This window comes from Phalangium opilio, unplaced genomic scaffold (assembly GCF_054372755.1).
Source record: "Phalangium opilio isolate 3A_F unplaced genomic scaffold, DU_Popi_V2 ptg000092l_1, whole genome shotgun sequence".
Classification (NCBI taxonomy): Eukaryota; Metazoa; Arthropoda; class Arachnida; order Opiliones; family Phalangiidae; genus Phalangium; species Phalangium opilio.
The window spans coordinates 576,532-595,356 of record NW_028324197.1 but is presented as its reverse complement, the minus strand read 5'-3'; the positions used below and the strand labels follow the sequence as shown (position 1 = coordinate 595,356).

The window sequence follows — 18,825 nt, the reverse complement described above, 5'->3', positions numbered from 1 at the left end:
CACTAGGTTTCGAAAACCCAGTTATTCTCAGTTCCTAAACACTAGGTTTCAAAAGCACAGATTTCTCAGTTCCCAAATACTAGGTTTCAAAAGCCCAGATTTCTCAGTTCCCAAACACTAGGTTTCGAAAGCCCAGATATTCTCAGTCCCCAAACACTAGGTTTCGAAAACCCAGTTATTCTCGGTTCCCAAACACAAGGTTTCAAAAGCCCAGATATTCTCGGTTCCCAAACACTAGGTTTCAAAAGCCCAGATATTCTCAGTTCCCAAACACTAGGTTTCAAAAACCCAGATATTCTCAGTTCCCAAACACTAGGTTTCAAAAGCCCAGATATTCTCGGTTCCCAAACACTAGGTTTCAAAAGCCCAGATATTCTCAGTTCCCAAACACTAGGTTTCAAAAACCCAGACATTCTCAGTCCCCAAACACTAGGTTTCGAAAGCCCAGATTTCTCAGTTCCTAAACACTAGGTTTCGAAAACCCAGTTATTCTCAGTTCCTAAACACTAGGTTTCAAAAGCACAGATTTCTCAGTTCCCAAATACTAGGTTTCAAAAGCCCAGATTTCTCAGTTCCCAAACACTAGGTTTCAAAAGCCCAGATATTCTCAGTCCCCAAACACTAGGTTTCGAAAACCCAGTTATTCTCGGTTCCCAAACACTAGGTTTCAAAAGCCCAGATATTCTCGGTTCCCAAACACTAGGTTTCAAAAGCCCAGATATTCTCAGTTCCCAAACACTAGGTTTCAAAAACCCAGATATTCTCAGTTCCCAAACACTAGGTTTCAAAAGCCCAGATATTCTCGGTTCCCAAACACTAGGTTTCAAAAGCCCAGATATTCTCAGTTCCCAAACACTAGGTTTCAAAAACCCAGACATTCTCAGTCCCCAAACACTAGGTTTCGAAAACCCAGTTATTCTCGGTTCCCAAACACTAGGTTTCAAAAGCCCAGATATTCTTGGTTCCCAAACACTAGGTTTCAAAATCCCAGATATTCTCAGTTCCCAAACACTAGGTTTCAAAAACCCAGATATTCTCAGTTCCCAAACACTAGGTTTCAAAAGCCCAGATATTCTCAGTCCCCAAACACTAGGTTTCAAAAGCCCAGATATTCTCAGTTCCCAAACACTAGGTTTCAAAAACCCAGATATTCTCAGTTCCCAAACACTAGGTTTCAAAAGCCCAGATATTCTCAGTCCCCAAACACTAGGTTTCAAAAGCCCAGATATTCTCAGTTCCCAAACACTAGGTTTAAAAAACCCAGATATTCTCAGTTCCTTAACACTAGGTTTCAAAAGCCCAGATATTCTCAGTTCCCAAAAACTAGGTTTCAAAAACCCAGACATTCTCAGTCCCCAAACACTAGGTTTCAAAAGCCCAGATATTCTCAGTTCCCAAACACTAGGTTTCAAAAACCCACATATTTGCAGCCCCCAAGAAACTTTTCAAATCCCAGATATTTGCAGCCCCCAAATGCACGTTTCAAATCCCAGATATTTGCAGCCCCCCATATGCACGTTTCAAATCCCAGATATTTGCAGCCCCCCATATGCACGTTTCAAATCCCAGATATTTGCAGCCCCCAAATGCACGTTTCAAATCCCAGATATTTGCAGCCCCCTAGAAACGTTTCAAATCCCAGATATTTGCAGCCCCCAAGAAACGTTTCAAATCCCAGATATTTGCAGCCCCAAGAAACGTTTCAAATCCCAGATATTTGCAGCCCCAAGAAACGTTTCAAATCCCAGATATTTGCAGCCCCCAAGGAACGTTTCAAATCCCAGATATTTGCAGCCCCCAAGAGCACGTTTCAAATCCCAGATATTTACTTTTTTCAAAACCGATTTTGAATCCAAGATATTTCTATTATTTCCAATTCGAGATATATCTAAACTAGATTAAATTCCTATTTATTTGCAATATCAAAATCTATTCAAATCCTTTTATCTCAAACATAATAAACATTGCCATGAAACAAAGATTTCAAACCGCTATTTATATTTTTCAAACAAATTGGAAGGGAGAAGTTACGTCTGGCGTGGTTTACAAAGCCAAGCCTACCGTACCACGATATTGAAATATTTAAAATATATTGAGCATTAATAGAACAAGTTCTTACGAAAATACTTTGCTTATTTCACTGCCTCCTATTCGTTCTATAGTAGTTAGTTTGTTTACACATAATGTTCAATTGGCAAAATTGAAGAATAGCCCCTGCTCGTGATTTTTTTTGGTTTTTGTTTTTTTCCGATGTAGTTTGATGTGAGAAAAAATATGGTGCCAAAATTTTTCGGCGCAAATAAAGGGAAGTTTAAAAAAAATTGATTTTTAGAGTCGGAGGTTCAAATATACGAACCTAACCAAACCAAACCAAACCTAACCTAACCTAACCTAATCTAACCTAGACAACGAAATAAATAAGGCAAATTTCTGGAAAAGGAGGTAGTTTATGGTTTTCTTGGTTGAAAACCATTTTCACATGTTTTTGTTATTTCCTTTTCCAAAAAAACCATATGCAATTAAACCAAAATTTCGGCCATTCAAAACTCGCCCCTATATCAAGGTTTTTTTTATTTAACCCTCCATTCAATAAAGCCGTGACAAGGCTAAATAAATATTATTAATTATTCGCATTAATTATTGTTTGCGCAACTTTTAATGATATGCAATGGATAGAGGAAGACGTAAGCTTTATTTTGGTATATGATTTATTAAGTTTGGAAGAGCAGGGGCTATCAATTGTTTAAACTTCCATTGACATCAGCGAGAAACAAAGGTTTCTGTGTTCTAACTAAGAAAGCCGTATTTACGTTCCGAGAGCGCATTAAGGCTTCTCAGAGAAGTCCGCACTTCTCTCGGAACTTCATACTTTTAATTTAATTGAATTTAATCAACTTGAAGTCACTTTCACTACAATATAATCTAATTTCAACCCGTGTTATGCGGCCCGGTGACAATGGAGTACCACCGTGCAGCGCGGTCTTCCTAGAAATGGAAACGAAGAAATTATTGCTGAGTAACGTAGAGAGACTAGAGAGAGAGAGAGAGAGGCGAGAAGGGAAAATCGAGGAATGGCGATTCGTCAGCGTGCTTGCCAAAGCAGGGGTATTTTAGAAGGCATAAGACACATTACCTAGAAAAGCATTACACTTCTCGTCTCCCGTGCAGGGTAGGATATAAGACAGGTTTACAAGTCCAAAACCAGTTTATTTATTCCAAAACTTGCAGTCGACAGTCTTGACCATAGTCAGTACTAGTTGTCATTAGTCGTATTAGGCAGTATGATTAGAGATGTGAGTTGGTAATTTACCGTCCGTAAATTACCGGTAATATACCAAATACCGCGTAAATTACCGTTTATATCATACCGTAATTTTACAATGGTAATTTACCGGTAAATTACCATTGTAAATTACCAAACATTTTTACTACGCATTAAATGTTCATTTTACTCTTAAATGATCAATTATTTCTGTGTTTACTTCCAAAATGACTCACCAGGCGCTATTCGCTAGCCAGTACCAGTGTGGGAAATAAGGCGGGGGCACAGGGCAAATGACCAGTTTAAAAATTGCCTGGACCAGTTTAAAAATTAAATCGGAGGGGGGTCAGTGATCCACGGGAACACTAAGAAAACTCAAGGGTAACCAGAGTTCAGACATTAAAACTCTAACATTTTCATTATCCTCTTCTTTAGTTTAGCAGACGACGTGACCTGGCCAGTGGTCATGGATCAGTTTATTTATTCCAGGTCAGGGGGGTCGCTGGCCTAATGTCCAGTTTAAAAAAATCCTTATTTCCCACCCTGATGTAAAGGTTCTATTATCCCCTCTGACTCTATTTTACCCCGAAAAGCCGTAGCCGAAGCTCGAAGTCATTTAGAATATTTTAGCAGACGACGTATAGAATGAATTCTCCTATTTCTTAGGTTTTGGTGTAATTCAGGAATTCTGAGAGAGCGGTAGCTCTCTTAGATAAGACTTCATACTGCTCTTAATGTATAAGGAAGGTTTTTTGTTTGGATGTAGGTTTTTTTGTATTGCATTAATTGATCTGAATAAATTCCACAGAACTACAATTCGGGCCCTCAATATGTGGTTAAAATTTCAAAGAGATTCATTAATTAGTCTAATTTATAAAAAATAAAGTTGCTAAGGGTGGTTTTCATTTCCATAAAATTAATCACACCTTTTGATGAAAAACAGGAATTTTTCCCATAGAAATAACATGGGAAATTTTTGGAAAAAAACAAATCGGTTATTCGTGATTTAGAAAAACTATACGTTGGTTAGTTTTGGGAACGATCTTAAATGAAACTTTACACTATAATCTAGGACCATTTTTCTTGTTATTAAGAAAAATTAGTTTTAAGTATGTTTAATTTATATTTTAAAAATTGCCCCAATCTGCGATATTTTAGCATTTACACACTGTTTTATTGGGAAATATCAGCGTGACCAATATTGGCCTTTTTTAACGTATAGTTGCCTCATAATAATCCGATTGTTTCTTCTTATTGCCTTTTGGTTGGAATGGCCTATCGATAGTGTGATAAGACGGTTTTAATATTGCCGTCGTGACGTTGATGCGGCCGTTGCGACGACTGGTAATTAAGGTAGATTACCGACGACTGGTAATTAAGGTAGATTACCGACGACTGGTAATTAAGGTAGATTACCGACGACTGGTAATTAAGGTAGATTACCGACGACTGGTAATTAAGGTAGATTACCGACGACTGGTAATTAAGGTAGATTACCGACGACTGGTAATTAAGGTAGATTACCGACGACTGGTAATTAAGGTAGATTACCGACGACTGGTAATTAAGGTAGATTACCGACGGCTGTCAATTAAGCTGGATTACAGACGGCTGGTAATTAAGCCAGATTACCGACGACTGGTCATTAGCCAGATTACCGACTTGTGGGTGCTTGTAGGTACTTGTGGGTGCTTGTAGGTACTTGTGGGTGCTTGTAGGTACTTGTGGGTGCTTGTAGGTACTTGTGGGTGCTTGTAGGTACTTGTGGGTGCTTGTAGGTACTTGTGGGTGCTTGTAGGTACTTGTGGGTGCTTGTAGGTACTTGTGGGTGCTTGTAGGTACTTGTGGGTGCTTGTAGGTACTTGTGGGTGCTTGTAGGTACTTGTGGGTGCTTGTAGGTACTTGTGGGTGTTTGTAGGTACTTGTGGGTGTTTGTAGGTACTTGTGGGTGTTTGTAGGTACTTTTGGGTGTTTGTAGGTACTTGAGGGTGCTTGTAGGTACTTGAGGGTGCTTGTAGGTACTTGAGGGTGCTTGTAGGTACTTGAGGGTGCTTGTAGGTACTTGAGGGTGCCTGTAGGTACTTGAGGGTGTTTGTAGGTACTTGAGGGTGTTTGTAGGTACTTGAGGGTGTTTGCAGGTACTTGTGGGTGTTTGCAGGTACTTGTGGGTGTTTGCAGGTACTTGTGGGTGTTTGTAGGTACTTGTGGGTGTTTGTAGGTACTTGTAGGTAGTTGTGGGTGTTTGTAGGTACTTTTGGGTGTTTGTAGGTACTTGTGGGTGTTTGTAGGTTCTTGTGGGTGTTTTTAGGTTCTTGTGGGTACTTGAGGGTACTTATGGGTACTTGAGGGTGCTTGTAGGTACTTGAGGGTGCTTGTGGGTGCTTGTGGGTACTTGTGGGTGTTTGTAGGTACTTGTGGGTGCTTGTAGGTACTTGTGGGTGCTTGTAGGTACTTGTGGGTCCTTGCAGGTACTTGTGGGTGCTTGCAGGTACTTGTGGGTGTTTGTAGGTACTTGTGCGTGTTTGCAGGTACTTGTGCGTGTTTGTAGGTACTTGTGCGTGTTTGCAGGTACTTGTGCGTGTTTGTAGGTACTTGTGCGTGTTTGTAGGTACTTGTGCGTGTTTGTAGGTACTTGTGGTGGTTTGTAGGTACTTGTGGGTGTTTGTAGGTACTTGTGCGTGTTTGTAGGTACTTGTGCGTGTTTGTAGGTACTTGTGCGTGTTTGTAGGTACTTGTAGGTACTTGTGGGTGTTTGTAGGTACTTGTGGGTGTTTGCAGGTACTTGTGGGTGTTTGCAGGTACTTGTGGGTGCTTGCAGGTACTTGTGGGTGTTTGTAGGTACTTGAGGGTGCTTGTAGGTACTTGAGGGTGCTTGTAGGTACTTGTGGGTGTTTGTAGGTACTTGTGGCTGCTTGTAGGTACTTGTGGGTGTTTGTAGGTACTTGTGGGTGCTTGTAGGTACTTGTGGGTGCATGTAGGTACTTGTGGGTGTTTGTAGGTACTTGTGGGTGCTTGCCCCGGGTGCTTGTGGGTACTTGCCCCGGGTGCTTGTGGGCACTTGCCCCGGGTGCTTGTGGGCACTTGCCCCGGGTGCTTGTGGGCACTTGCCCCGGGTGCTTGTGGGCACTTGCCCCGGGTGCTTGTGGGCACTTGCCCCGGGTGCTTGTGGGCACTTGCCCCGGGTGCTTGTGGGTACTTGCCCCGGGTGTTTGTGGGTACTTGCCCCGGGTGTTTGTGGGTTCTTGCCCCGGGTGTTTGTGGGTTCTTGCCCCGGGTGTTTGTGGGTTCTTGCCCCGGGTGCTTGTGGGTTCTTGCCCCGGGTGTTTGTGGGTTCTTGCCCAAACTTTTAATGATTTACGTTTTTTTTGAAGTATCATTATAAATAAATGTCTGATTGAGCTAAAGTTATGGTCCCCTTTATAATTATATATGTTTCTGCTTAGTGCAGATTTTGAAAATGTAAAACAGTTTCTTAACAATCTTAATTAAAATGAAGACTGAAGGAGCAGATATTAATCAAAAATGTCTTGATTAGAATCAAGTCCTAAAAAGTATCGATAAGACTGAGCTTATCACTTGACTGAAGGATCAGATATTAATTTTTCTTTTTAATTGAAACTTAAAGGCATGCTTAAGAAAAAACAACGTTCCATTACCGTTTTCCGTTGAAATAACTTATTTTACAAGTAATCAATTTCAAAAATTTACTTATCTCGGGTTTTCGGGCACAATTCCATTCCCCAAAATATTTTATCATTACATTAATTACTTTTTAGAGATCACGTGTCAAAATAAGCTTTAAAACAATAAAAACCTGAATGAGCGGTCTGTTTAGCGATGACCAAAACCTTCAAATCAGCGTTGCTAATGTTAGAAAGTGGATTTTCCCACTTCCATTTTAAAAATTTGCCGCATTTCCCACACCCCCTCTTTTACAGTCATATTTATCTGGACTATTTTATCATACTAAGTTTAATATGGAATATCACTCCCCATGGTTTTGACAATATGTACAAATGCTATAGAGCTTTAAAATTCTCAAAATATGCTTTCTTTTTTTTCAGTGCCAAACTTAAAATCACCGAATTTATTTCAAAATGTCGCTTGAAATTATTAAACCGGATAAAATTTTCGAAAATGCACTAATTTTAACTGTGCAGTTAAAATTAGTGCATTTTCGAAAATTTTGCACTGTTAACCCTTGAACAGGAAAATTCCGACATTTGATTGATCTCGGAAAAATACTACTTTTTCCCCACGATGTGGGAAATTACCCACACATTGGCAACACTGCTTTAAAAACTTACAACAAGCACCCTTTCGAGACATGTTCTGAACAAATTAGTGCTTAACACGCTAATAGTACGACCACGGAGAATTTATGTAAACATGTCCTGAGCTATGAGAATGAACAGTATGACTGTTGACTGAAGTACACTAGACATTACATCATTTTGCATAACCACGAGTAAAAATCTAATTGTCCCTACTTAATTTTCCGCCATTGTTTTAAAACTTATCCACTGCGAAGCATGCCGGGCACAAATGGGGGAACCTTTTAAAACTCAATGTCATACACGTACTCTCTCAAAAGTAATTAATGTAATGATAAAATGTTTTGGGGGAATGGAATTGTGCCCGAAAACCCGAGATAAGTAAATTTTTGAAATTGATTACCTGTAAAAAAAGTTATTTCAACGGAAAACGGTAATGGAACGTTGTTTTTTCTTAAGCATGCCTTTAAGTTTCAATTAAAAAGAAAAATTAATATCTGATCCTTCAGTCAAGTGATAAGCTCAGTCTTATCGATACTTTTTAGGACTTGATTCTAATCAAGACATTTTTGATTAATATGTTAGTAGTTTTGGGGTAATATAGTGTTCCCCCGTTGCCGTGAAAGGCTGGAGAAGCTGGGTAAACGTAATCCTTGACTTGTAAATGTTACTCCTTAAGTTTAACTGTAGGTTTTGTGGTTTTAAATAGCGCTGTTATTATTTTGTTACAATTTTAAACATGGAGCCAAGTTTTATTATTGTTATTCGTATAGTTTCAAAGTGAGATATAAATAGCCCATATTCCTCCACTTACTCATCTTTTCCAATGGGCCAGTGCTGGGCAAAATTCGGGAAATTTTCTTTTCGGTAACTCGAGTTCTATAGAGCGGGATATGGTTTCGCGATGGTACTAGCCGTCAGTTTCTACGAGCGGAGGAAAGAGAAAATTTATTTTACCCTCCCGCTCGCACCGTTCTTAACTCAGCTAGCTAGGTTTCTCGTTCTCTCCTTTGTGAGAAAACCGGTTATCGTTAGCGTAATGCACGTTCCCCCTAAGAGAGACTGGTAGAGCGAACCCCTCGAGAGACCGCTCTCTCAGCAAGGATGATAGGGGGTGGATACGAATTCTGAGAGAAATACGCGCCGTAACTTCGGACGCAATTGGGTCTGGTGGGACGCTAAAAGTGGGGGAGGAATACTCGGGACGAAAGGCAGGTGGGCTACCTCAGAACTAGACCCTATTTAGCGCCATCGTGTTGGCCTAATTTTGCATGCGCATTGCCAAAGTTATTTTAAACCTTTTTCTCGTAAATAAAATTTGCAATTGAAACATTAAATTTTATATGAGTTAATATTTAATAATTATTGTTTCGAAATTGTTGCTAAAATAATAGTGCACATAGATGACGCTGCAATAGGGAAACGCCGGTAGGAATTTCTTTGACGGCGCTAAACGCGTCTGATAGAGTTCTTTGTTCCGCTTTCAAGGGGGATTGAAAGGATTATAACATCAAATATTTCATTAAATAATGTTTTTAACTTCTAACTATGGTGTAAAATGATCATTTTTATGCGCGAAAGAAGAAAAGGTTTAATAATCAATGTAAGTTCTTTCAAACATAGTAAAATCATGTTTGGTTTCATCACTATGCGTTAGTAGTTAAATTCCATTTTTTTCATCAAATGACTAATCTTTTCAATCGTCCTTGAAATAGGAAGTAACAACTCTAGGTGACGCCCAGCGCGTTCAAATAAATCCCTACCAAGGATGATAGGGGGTGGATACGAATTCTGAGAGAAATACGCGCCGTAACTTCGGACGCGATTGGGTCTGGTGGGACGCTAAAAGTGGGGGAGGAATACTCGGGACGAAAGGCAGGTGGGCTACCTCAGAACTAGATCCTATTTAGCGCCATCGTGTAGGCCTAATTTCGCATACATATGCCAAAGTTATTTTAAACTTTTTCCTCATAAATAAAATTTGCAATTGATACACTAAATTTTATATAGACTTAACATTTAATAATTATTGCATCTAAATTGTTCCAAAAATAATTGTGTACGTAGATGACGCTGCAATAGGGAAGTGCCGGTAGGGATTTATTTGAACGCGCTGGGCGTCACCTAGAGTTGTTACTTCCTATTTCAAGGACGATTGAAAAGATTAGTCATTTGATGAAAAAAATGGAATTTAACTACTAACGCATAGTGATGAAACCAAACATGATTTTACTATGTTTGAAAGAACTTACATTGATTATTAAACCTTTTCTTCTTTCGCGCATAAAAATGATCATTTTACACCATAGTTAGAAGTTAAAAACATTATTTAATGAAATATTTGATGTTATAATCCTTTCAATCCCCCTTGAAAGCGGAACAAAGAACTCTATCAGACGCGTTTAGCGCCGTCAAAGAAATTCCTACCGTCGTTTCCCTATTGCAGCGTCATCTATGTGCACTATTATTTTAGCAACAATTTCGAAACAATAATTATTAAATATTAACTCTATATAAAATTTAATGTTTCAATTGCAAATTTTATTTACGAGAAAAAGGTTTAAAATAACTTTGGCAATGCGCCTGCAAAATTAGGCCAACACGATGGCGCTAAATAGGGTCTAGTTCTGAGGTAGCCCACCTGCCTTTCGTCCCGAGTATTCCTCCCCCACTTTTAGCGTCCCACCAGACCCAATTGCGTCCGAAGTTACGGCGCGTATTTCTCTCAGAATTCGTATCCACCCCCTATCATCCTTGCTCTCAGAACTCAATTTTTTTTCGCTATGTCAACTGGAGCTTACTGCACAGATGAGAGAAGGTGGCCTTCCGTTTCATATGAATTAAACCTCTTGTATATCATATGAACAAACTTCTAGCGTGCTGCAATGTCAGTTTGACCTCGCTTAATTCGTCCTCTAGCCACTAGGATTTTTAATTAATTCCAATGAAAGATTTTAACTTTCATGTTTTGTTTTATGCTTAAAATTATCAAATAAACTCTAGAAATTTTATTACTAAATTAAAGAAATGAACTATTGATTTCTTAAATGAGTTACTAAGAGCGGTAAGCTCCGACAGAGGGAACCGCTAGGGCAGCAATGAATATTATTACAAAAATTCTTGTAAAGGGCTAGTGGCACATAATGTTCCCATTTCTAAATCCTAATTTGTGAAACTGGTTAATTATTATACTCCTATTCAAATGCAAATCTTATAATTATTTTTGAAAGAAGCATTTTTGAGGTAAGTTATAATCTTATTTTTATATTTAGCAGTTTTATAAGCTTATAAAAACCATTTTTGTTTGACTTATTGAAGTTATTGTTTGTACATTTTTGTTAAATAATTTATTTTTAAGTTAGATTGTAATTGTTTTAATATTAAGCTAATAATATTAATCTCACGAAATTTTATATGAAGTTACAATAAGTTTTTTAAAATAATAATAATAATAATAATAATTTATATTAGGGTAACCTAGTTTAAATTTAATAAGTTCCCATTTATATTTTAAGCATATTTAAAGCAGTTTTATATTAATATTGTCGTTGCGGATTTCATGATCAAAAATAGACTTATACATCTCCGCTCGAATACCTGGCTTTAACTCTTCATAAATTGAGTCAAAACAAATTATTTATTGATGCAAAACAAAAAAGTAGGTAAATATTATAAAAACTCATTTCCATAAGTAAACATATAATCAGAAGTATATACCCCTTCTGATATAATTTTTTAAAAATTATTGAATTCATAATTAACGAGTTTTAAATTAATATGTTTTTAATTTTACGCACATAATTTCGGACTTAAAGTTTTTATCAACGGTTGTTTTGATAAGAACGGAATTTCAATTTATCTAAATGCGTAAACAATAACAATATTGGGTGCCACTACGTGATAAAACTACAAGAAACAAGTGATTTTCCAAAAAAAGGTTATTTATTCATTGAAGAAAAAGGTTGTACAATATAAAAAAAGGCTTATGAAACAAGGTGCATTATTGGTTCAAAATAATCTTATTTATTCATTGATTCAAAACAATTGCCCAAATAAAATATTACTAATAATATAAGGTTGTAAAAGATAAAAATAGGCTTATAAAATAAGGTGTATTTCCATTTGTGGAATGATAATAATTATTGCTTGCGCGTCACCCTGGAGGTGCAATAAAATTAAATATTTCACTCTCGAGAGGACATTTAAATCACCAGCCCAAGAGCAAGACATTCAATGTATGACGCGTTTTTTTTATAGAGATTTCGCCAATAGCCATAATTCTCTGTTAATCGTTCCATTCTTTGCTGAAAATTAATCTAAAAAACCTTAGTTCAAACAAGATCAAAGAGAAAAGAACGTACTCTTTGCATTAAATCCTCCCAAAAATAACTTTGGTTCCATACAATACCTTCCCTGGAAACCTCAATGGAAGGTCACTCTCTACCTTTAAATCTTAGCTCCGCTCAAACTGTTTTTCAGTGGCGAAAAGGTTTCTGGGATCCCACCTTCGCTCGAGCCACAAAACAGCGAGAAGCTTCCTTTTTTAACGCTCCACTCAAACTCTTTTTCTGTGGCGAAAAGGTTTCTGGGATCCCACTTTCGCTCGAGCCACAAAACAGCGAGAAGCTTTCTAACTTGTATCCTCTCTGCCATTACTGCACTCTTTTAAAATTACTCCACACTATTAAACTCTGACAGAGTGAGCAGTTTACAAACCATGTTAGCTGAATGTTTTCCTCGTAGAGTTTGGTATCTCTCAGCAGTTAAACACGCCTCCTTGGTCTTCACACTAACTGGCAGGGCATAGTACTTCTTCGCCGCATTTGCTAATCTCGGAAAGGAATCTTTCCGGATTCTCCAGTAATCCAATGGATTTTCTAAACTTTGTTCGACAATATTTTCTTTTAAGTAGCTATTTAGTTCTTCTAAACTTTGAGGCTTTATCACATTTTGTTCTACTAACAGATCCAAAAAAGGGTTACCATTAAAATCAGTATTAGTACAAACTTCGTCATCAGGCTGGTCATGCTGCAACAGCTGTACAAGTTCTTTGAAAACAAAATCGCGCTTTGGAAGTTCAAATTCATACTCACTAAATAGCTGGTCATAGTAACCTACATATACACTCATTTTAACTCTCGGGTTTAAAACTGTGCTGACCATGAGCTCTGGCTTCAAAAGCCAACTTGAAAATTCCCGACTCACCTCGGATAGGATTGATTTTTTCAAGCTTCCCATATGATGTACTTCTGTTTTCACAATCTTATAGAAGACCCGCGTGATATGACCGACAACGAAGTGGCAGGTAGGTCCTTCCTGTTGCAAATTGGCTATTGCAAGCTCGAAATGTTCTAAGAGTGCAGTTATTTCAGCTACCTTCTTGATATTCTCGTCGTCAAGACCTGCAGTTGTTATATCACCGACAGGCAAGTCGTCTGCCTGTGCCTGCAAGATGATCCTTTTGAGCATTGTAGTGAATTCAGGCTATAACGAATAAAGGTACCTTATTAACCTTGATAATTATTTATATATTGAAATTAAGTAATAATTACCTCTTTTAAGCATTTTACTATCCAGAAAATTGAATCCAAACGAAACCGCTGTTCTGGCAAACACGAACCGTTTGGCAATTTCAAATCCTTTCTTATTTCCGGGTTCATGTGGATAAAAACGGCCCAGGAATTTAATTTTCTAATTAAGCTTTTAGTGTCTTGATCAGAATTTGCCAGAGCACGGTCTAAAACGGTCGCAAAAGCAGAAGTCGCGCAATTTGTGACCACTTTTCCAACCCCATCTAGACCATCCGAAAGATTCATTCCTGCATGATAAATTATAAAAGAAACTTTAAAAATCTAGTATTTAAATTTTAACCATCAAATTGTTAGAGATAGGGGGTTCCCCGTTTCCTCACTTTTATTTTTCACACCTAAAAAAACTATATCCCCTTTCCGCACAATTTAAAATAACTGGTGAACTAAAATTTAAATGTAAAAACCGTGGGCAAATGGGCTTTGACGTGAGTACGGAATTTGGCTATGATTATCGAAAACTGTGCGGAAATGGGCATCCTCGAGATATAGCTGAGAGTGACCATGGATAAAGAACGCGCGTTGCGTGCGGAAATTTGTTTTCACGCTATAGGATCGGCAACTCCCTATCTCGAACGACAGCTTATTCTGTATATACTCTGTTACAACATCGGTTGTCAGCACGCGTAAAGCTAGGTCTCTATTTAACGTAGCTTTGTACGTGCTGTCAAGAGACAAAAAACTTCAGGATCTTCAGGATTTAAAATCGTTTAAAATATCCTGAAGTTTTTTGTCTCTTGTTGCGCGTGCTGACAACCGATGTTGTAACAGAGTATATACAGAATAAGCTGTCGCTCGAGATAGGGAGTTGCCTATCCTGTAGAGTGAAAACAAATTTCCTCACGCGCATGCTTTATCCATGGACTGACCATCTATTAACGTTGACAATACCGTCTGCTAATCAATCATATAAACTTACCGCGTAAAGGCTTATCAATCGTGATGAACCATGGACTTTCGGAAAATTGCCTGTCCAGGTTCAGTCCTCTTATGCCTTTTGGAATGTCTCCAGCCATGACGCATGAAACCTCATCAATTCCAGCATCCTTGAGCATCTTCTTTAGATCCAACTCGTTTAGAACATGGAATCCAAGACCAAAAGTATTCAATTTAAAATCACTGTCTATGGTCCAGCAAATAATTTTGGTTACGTCGTCGCCCCATCTTTCCAAAATCAAGTGGGCAAAGTCCACTTGCGTTCTGTTCACTAACGCCTGTAAAAACAAAATAACGTCGTTAATTAATAGGGGTGTGCGGGTATAGGTTCGTGTACCGAAAATGATTTTTACAACTACTCGGGTAGTTAAAAATATTTAACCCCCCCCCCCCATTATCATAGTCAAGATGAAACAAGTTCGAAAAATCGAATCAGAGATGATAAGGGAATTATTTTCCAGTTTAGAATGAATCACAATTTTAAGAATGACGAAATTCCGTGAAACACTATTTCTTGGTGAAGCAAAAGGTAAACATTCTGAGACAGACTGGTATTTGGCCTCCCACAAAATCATCCCAATCCCTATCCCATTGCCAGTATTCTGTGTTGAAATAAGACTAGGAGTTAAGCAGGAGAATTGCGGAACCAAAAGTTAGAAAAGGCATGGGCCGGTGGTTAAAAATTATTTCCCACAATACGTCAAAGGCACGTCACGGAGGAGAGGCGTGGTTCAAAAACGCTTATTTCGTTTGATTTCGAAAACTAGCACTTCATGGAATTGGCGCTGTCCAGTTCTACTCCACGAGGAGTCTTTGTACCTTTGCATCACGTGATGTCTGTGACATATATTTCAAAAAAATTTTATCCACCCGCCCATGCCTTCTTTGCAGTCCCTTTAAGAAAGACAATGCATTGAAGAACGTAGAATTGAGATATAACTACAAATAGTGTATTAGAGGGAATTTAAGGGGGAAGTTTCAATTTATTAAACCATATTTACCCGAAACATTTTGGGTACCCACCCCGATAACTTTTGGTCCTAACTTTTAACCGAATAACCGACAAAAATTCGGGTACCCGCACCGATACCGGAAAACAATATTTTTGATTACCCGAACCCGATTCGAAATTGGAAAATCACTACCCATATACCTCTATTAATTAACCAATATTTTGTAAATAAACTTGCAACTAACCTTAATTTTGGAGGGAATAGCTTGTATAGCGGTATCCAATTCCTCTTTCAAAGATCCTGGGGTAGGTACTGTTAAATGAGGTAGAACTCTTTCAAACAGTGTATGAAAGGCGCGCTTCTGAAGAAACTCAAACGGCAATCCACATTCGGCAATTAGAGTGTACATCAGCAAGGATCCAAAAGATACTTGCTCCGGTGACTTCAAATCGACCTTCGCAACTTTCTTCGGCGGCGGAACTTCAGGCGAAAGGGTGACCGGAACAACTTGAGGGCCTCCTTTCACGCGCAGAATCAATTTGTGCGTCTCCTGTCGAGAAGAGAGAGAAAACACATTATTGGCACATTATATAATAGTGCTATTATTATATTGAATAAAAAATACCGTGGCATGGCGCTCCAAATTAAATCCACTGCTTCCATTAGATTTAAGTTTTTTGCCGCATTGCCGGCACTGTCCCCAGAAATTCCTCTTCTTTCGCTTTGCGCCAACCGCTGTCTCTGGTTCGTGTCCCAGATAAATGAAATGCTCCTGGATGTTTTTGGTGCCAAATCCACCACTTTCAAATTTAGCCTCAAATGCTGTATCGTGCCTCAACTCGTCCAGGCTGCTATTGCTCGACCCAGAATTGTTGGCACTGCCTCTTGGAGACTGATCCTCCAAAGAGGAATCAAAAGACAAAGAAGCTTGGCTTGACATACTGAAGAACGAAAAAAAATAAAAGTCAAAAATCAAAAAGTTCACTTAAAAATTGCAAACTAGGAAATCTCCGAGTTTAAAAAACTCAAAGAATTTAAAAATTCAATAAAAAATATTTCACGTTGAAAAAAATAAAGGTTGAAGTAGTTTTTAAAAAAACTGTTTTTGCTAAAATTTAACTTTACAAAGTAAAGAAAAATGAACTCTTATCGATGCAGAAAGCACAAGAAAAGTGATTGTAACTTGAGTTTCTCGGGCGAATTCCTTTCAATTGAACGGGGGGGAGGAGTCAAAGGTGAGCCTGCCAATAAACGGGGCCCATTTTCAGCGTCCATCGCGCACCCCTCTAAATTTTCAACACAAAACCAGCGAAACCCCTTCTCAAAAACTATCCTTTCCCCCAAATCGAAGTATGGAGGATACTTGGCGGGAAAGTAAAGTTTCTCTACGACTCACAGTGGTGGAATCTCCAGAACCAGAGAGAATTTAGAAGGGGAGTGGAAGGCCCCCTTTGACTCTATTAAACGTGATGACGCCCAAACAAGATGTCGCGTTGAGCTTTTTGGGGTAGGCGAGTTTCCTGTCACATGTTCTAAAATCTCTCTGTTACAAACGCATTATACCGGAAATCGACCTGATTAGATAACGTTTAGCCGCGTTTAGCAGACGACGTTGCGCTACATTCCAAACCACCCCTTCCACTCCCCTTCTAAATTCTCTCTGCCAGAACAATCTTCTTTTACGAGGACGCCAGGCACCTTCTTTAACCTCTTTTCCGTGAACACTATAGAAGCAGAAGGGCGCCTTCTTCGATAAGAAGCTTGGGCAGAGCAAGGTGCACACTCACTTCCTACTACCCTACCTTTCTTCCCAAAACTGAAAATTGCCAAGACTTTCAATATTAAGCATAAAATTACATATGTTAATAATAAGCATCAAATTACGGTTTTTATATTAAGCATAAATCTTTTAATCTTATAAATATCGGACTTTCATCTTATTAATTGTAAGCTTATGTCTAGCCAGTTTTAGAAATATTTGGTTTTCACTCTTATCAAAAGGTAAAGAGCAAAAGCCTCAACTTCGATTCTTATTTCGTGCGAGGTGATAATCATTCTGCGATTGCGAAACAGTAAAACTCATAAAAACTTTCAATACTTCAAATTTAACGCAATAAATCCAATTATTATACTGTATGTAATTTGAGTTCACCTTCCTTTCCATTTCTTAATAGAAATCCCACAAAAATATACCTTCCTTTTTATTTTACGATAACTAAACACCGAGGGGCTAATCACTATCACATTCCCTGAATGTAGAAATTTTAGCATTGCGAAGGGCAGGAATTTTAAGGATTATATTTAATCCTTTACAAAACGCTGGGTCACCGGCCCCTCGGTAAAAAGCGAACTCCGCCCATCCCATTGAACAAGGGTCATTGCTAGCCCTCTATAAACCTTTTGGCGCCAATAATTTTCCGTGAAGTGGGACCTCATCTTTTTCAAAGGGTAGGCCATGAAGGCGAGGGGGGGGGGGGTTTGACTTGTATCTAGATTATCAGATGAATGGTGCTTTCTCCTTCTTCTTTTTTTTTTAATATCTCGCTATAAACCATTTCGGAAATTACATTCAGAGAAACCAACACACAGGAGCGTGGCCGCCATTGCGGTATTCTCCCTCTCGCTCGGGCTCTTAGTGAGAGGGAGAATACCCCAATGTGTGTTGGTTTCTCTGTATGTAATTTCCGAAACTGTCTATTAAAATGTAAAATCTGCCTGACAGTATGACCGGGGCAAAAACCAGAGAAAAATAAAATAACAACCAGGCATAGTTAAAAAAAAGTAACCCCAAAATCTGCCCCTTTGTAACGATGGAATGACGTAGCTAAAGAATTTCCCTCTTCCTAAATTGTTAAGCGAAAACCCCTAGCGTGTTTTCGTTGAAGAGAGAATGGAAACTTCTTATTTCAACGTAAAGTTTCCAAAAACCCATCCTCGTGTGTATAAGCGAAATCTCCGGGCTTGGCCACCAGGAGAGACCAGTAAAAGCATCGAATGCCTTTTGTTAAAATGTGTTAGCTTAGGGACCTATTTCTAGTTTTAAAAGAATAACCGCGTGACAGTGACACAGTGGCTTTGAAAATATAGAAGGTAGTGGTTTATGAAAAAACCGGTGCAATGAACTTAAAATTGAGGGTTAAAGGTTGCCAAAGAAAAAGAAAGTAAATTCGTACACTATGCCCGGTTAATGTAATTTAACATGCATTCCTCGTTGGAAACATAATAATAACACCAATTGGTGGTGGGGGTGTTATTTTTTCATATATCTCACAATAACATAGTTTAACTCATCTGCAAATTCCCAACCTCTGACCTGAGAGTATGTATACTACAATTGCTCCTTGCTCCGGCCTCGAATCCTCATATAATTTGACTAAATATACACACAAACAAACCATTTTCTCAAAAATATACAGGGTTTTCCAAAAAGGGCCGTCGAACCCAAGGTACAATTGATTTTGAGTCGAAAATAATAAAATATAACCTCTATGACAGTTAATTAATTAAAAAATTGTAAGCAACATGATGGCTCTGGCCAGATTAGAGGCTTAGAGCCCCATCGATTGTAAGGCTCCAGCAATCGAGAACGTTTTACTTGTTAAACACTGTAGTTTGTACGCAGGCCTAAAAAATATTAATTAGTTAACATGAATATACTCATAGTGCATGGTATTTTTTATATCTGAATATCAAGAATAGACAATTAATTCCAGAAGAGAAGGAAACACCTCTCGACGCGTTACCTTTAACAGTGCTAAAATAATTACTCGAAGTAATCATTAAACCCTTAATAGAATAGCAGATAGTTTTAG

The 18,825-nt window shown here is 38.4% G+C and overlaps 1 protein-coding gene across 2 annotated transcripts; it reads right to left on the bottom strand.

Annotated features, from left to right (window-relative positions):
- Positions 1-11,539: 11,539 nt before the first annotated feature.
- On the bottom strand, positions 11,540-17,048 carry LOC149640901 (zinc finger BED domain-containing protein 4-like). Of its 2 annotated transcripts, none has more exons than XM_089850570.1 (6): positions 15,639-17,048; positions 15,258-15,563; positions 14,044-14,338; positions 13,089-13,354; positions 12,253-13,020; positions 11,540-12,191 (listed from the first exon to the last, which is right to left on the bottom strand). In XM_089850570.1, the coding sequence occupies exons 1-6, from the start codon at positions 15,951-15,953 to the stop codon at positions 12,189-12,191; spliced, it is 1,953 nt and encodes a 650-aa protein (XP_089706696.1). In that variant the 5' UTR covers positions 15,954-17,048; the 3' UTR covers positions 11,540-12,188. The 2 variants fall into 2 exon arrangements, with proteins under 2 accessions (XP_089706696.1, XP_089706695.1); XM_089850569.1 differs by having other exon boundaries at positions 11,541-13,020; positions 15,639-15,954; positions 16,075-16,171.
- Between the last annotated feature and the right edge of the window lie 1,777 nt (positions 17,049-18,825).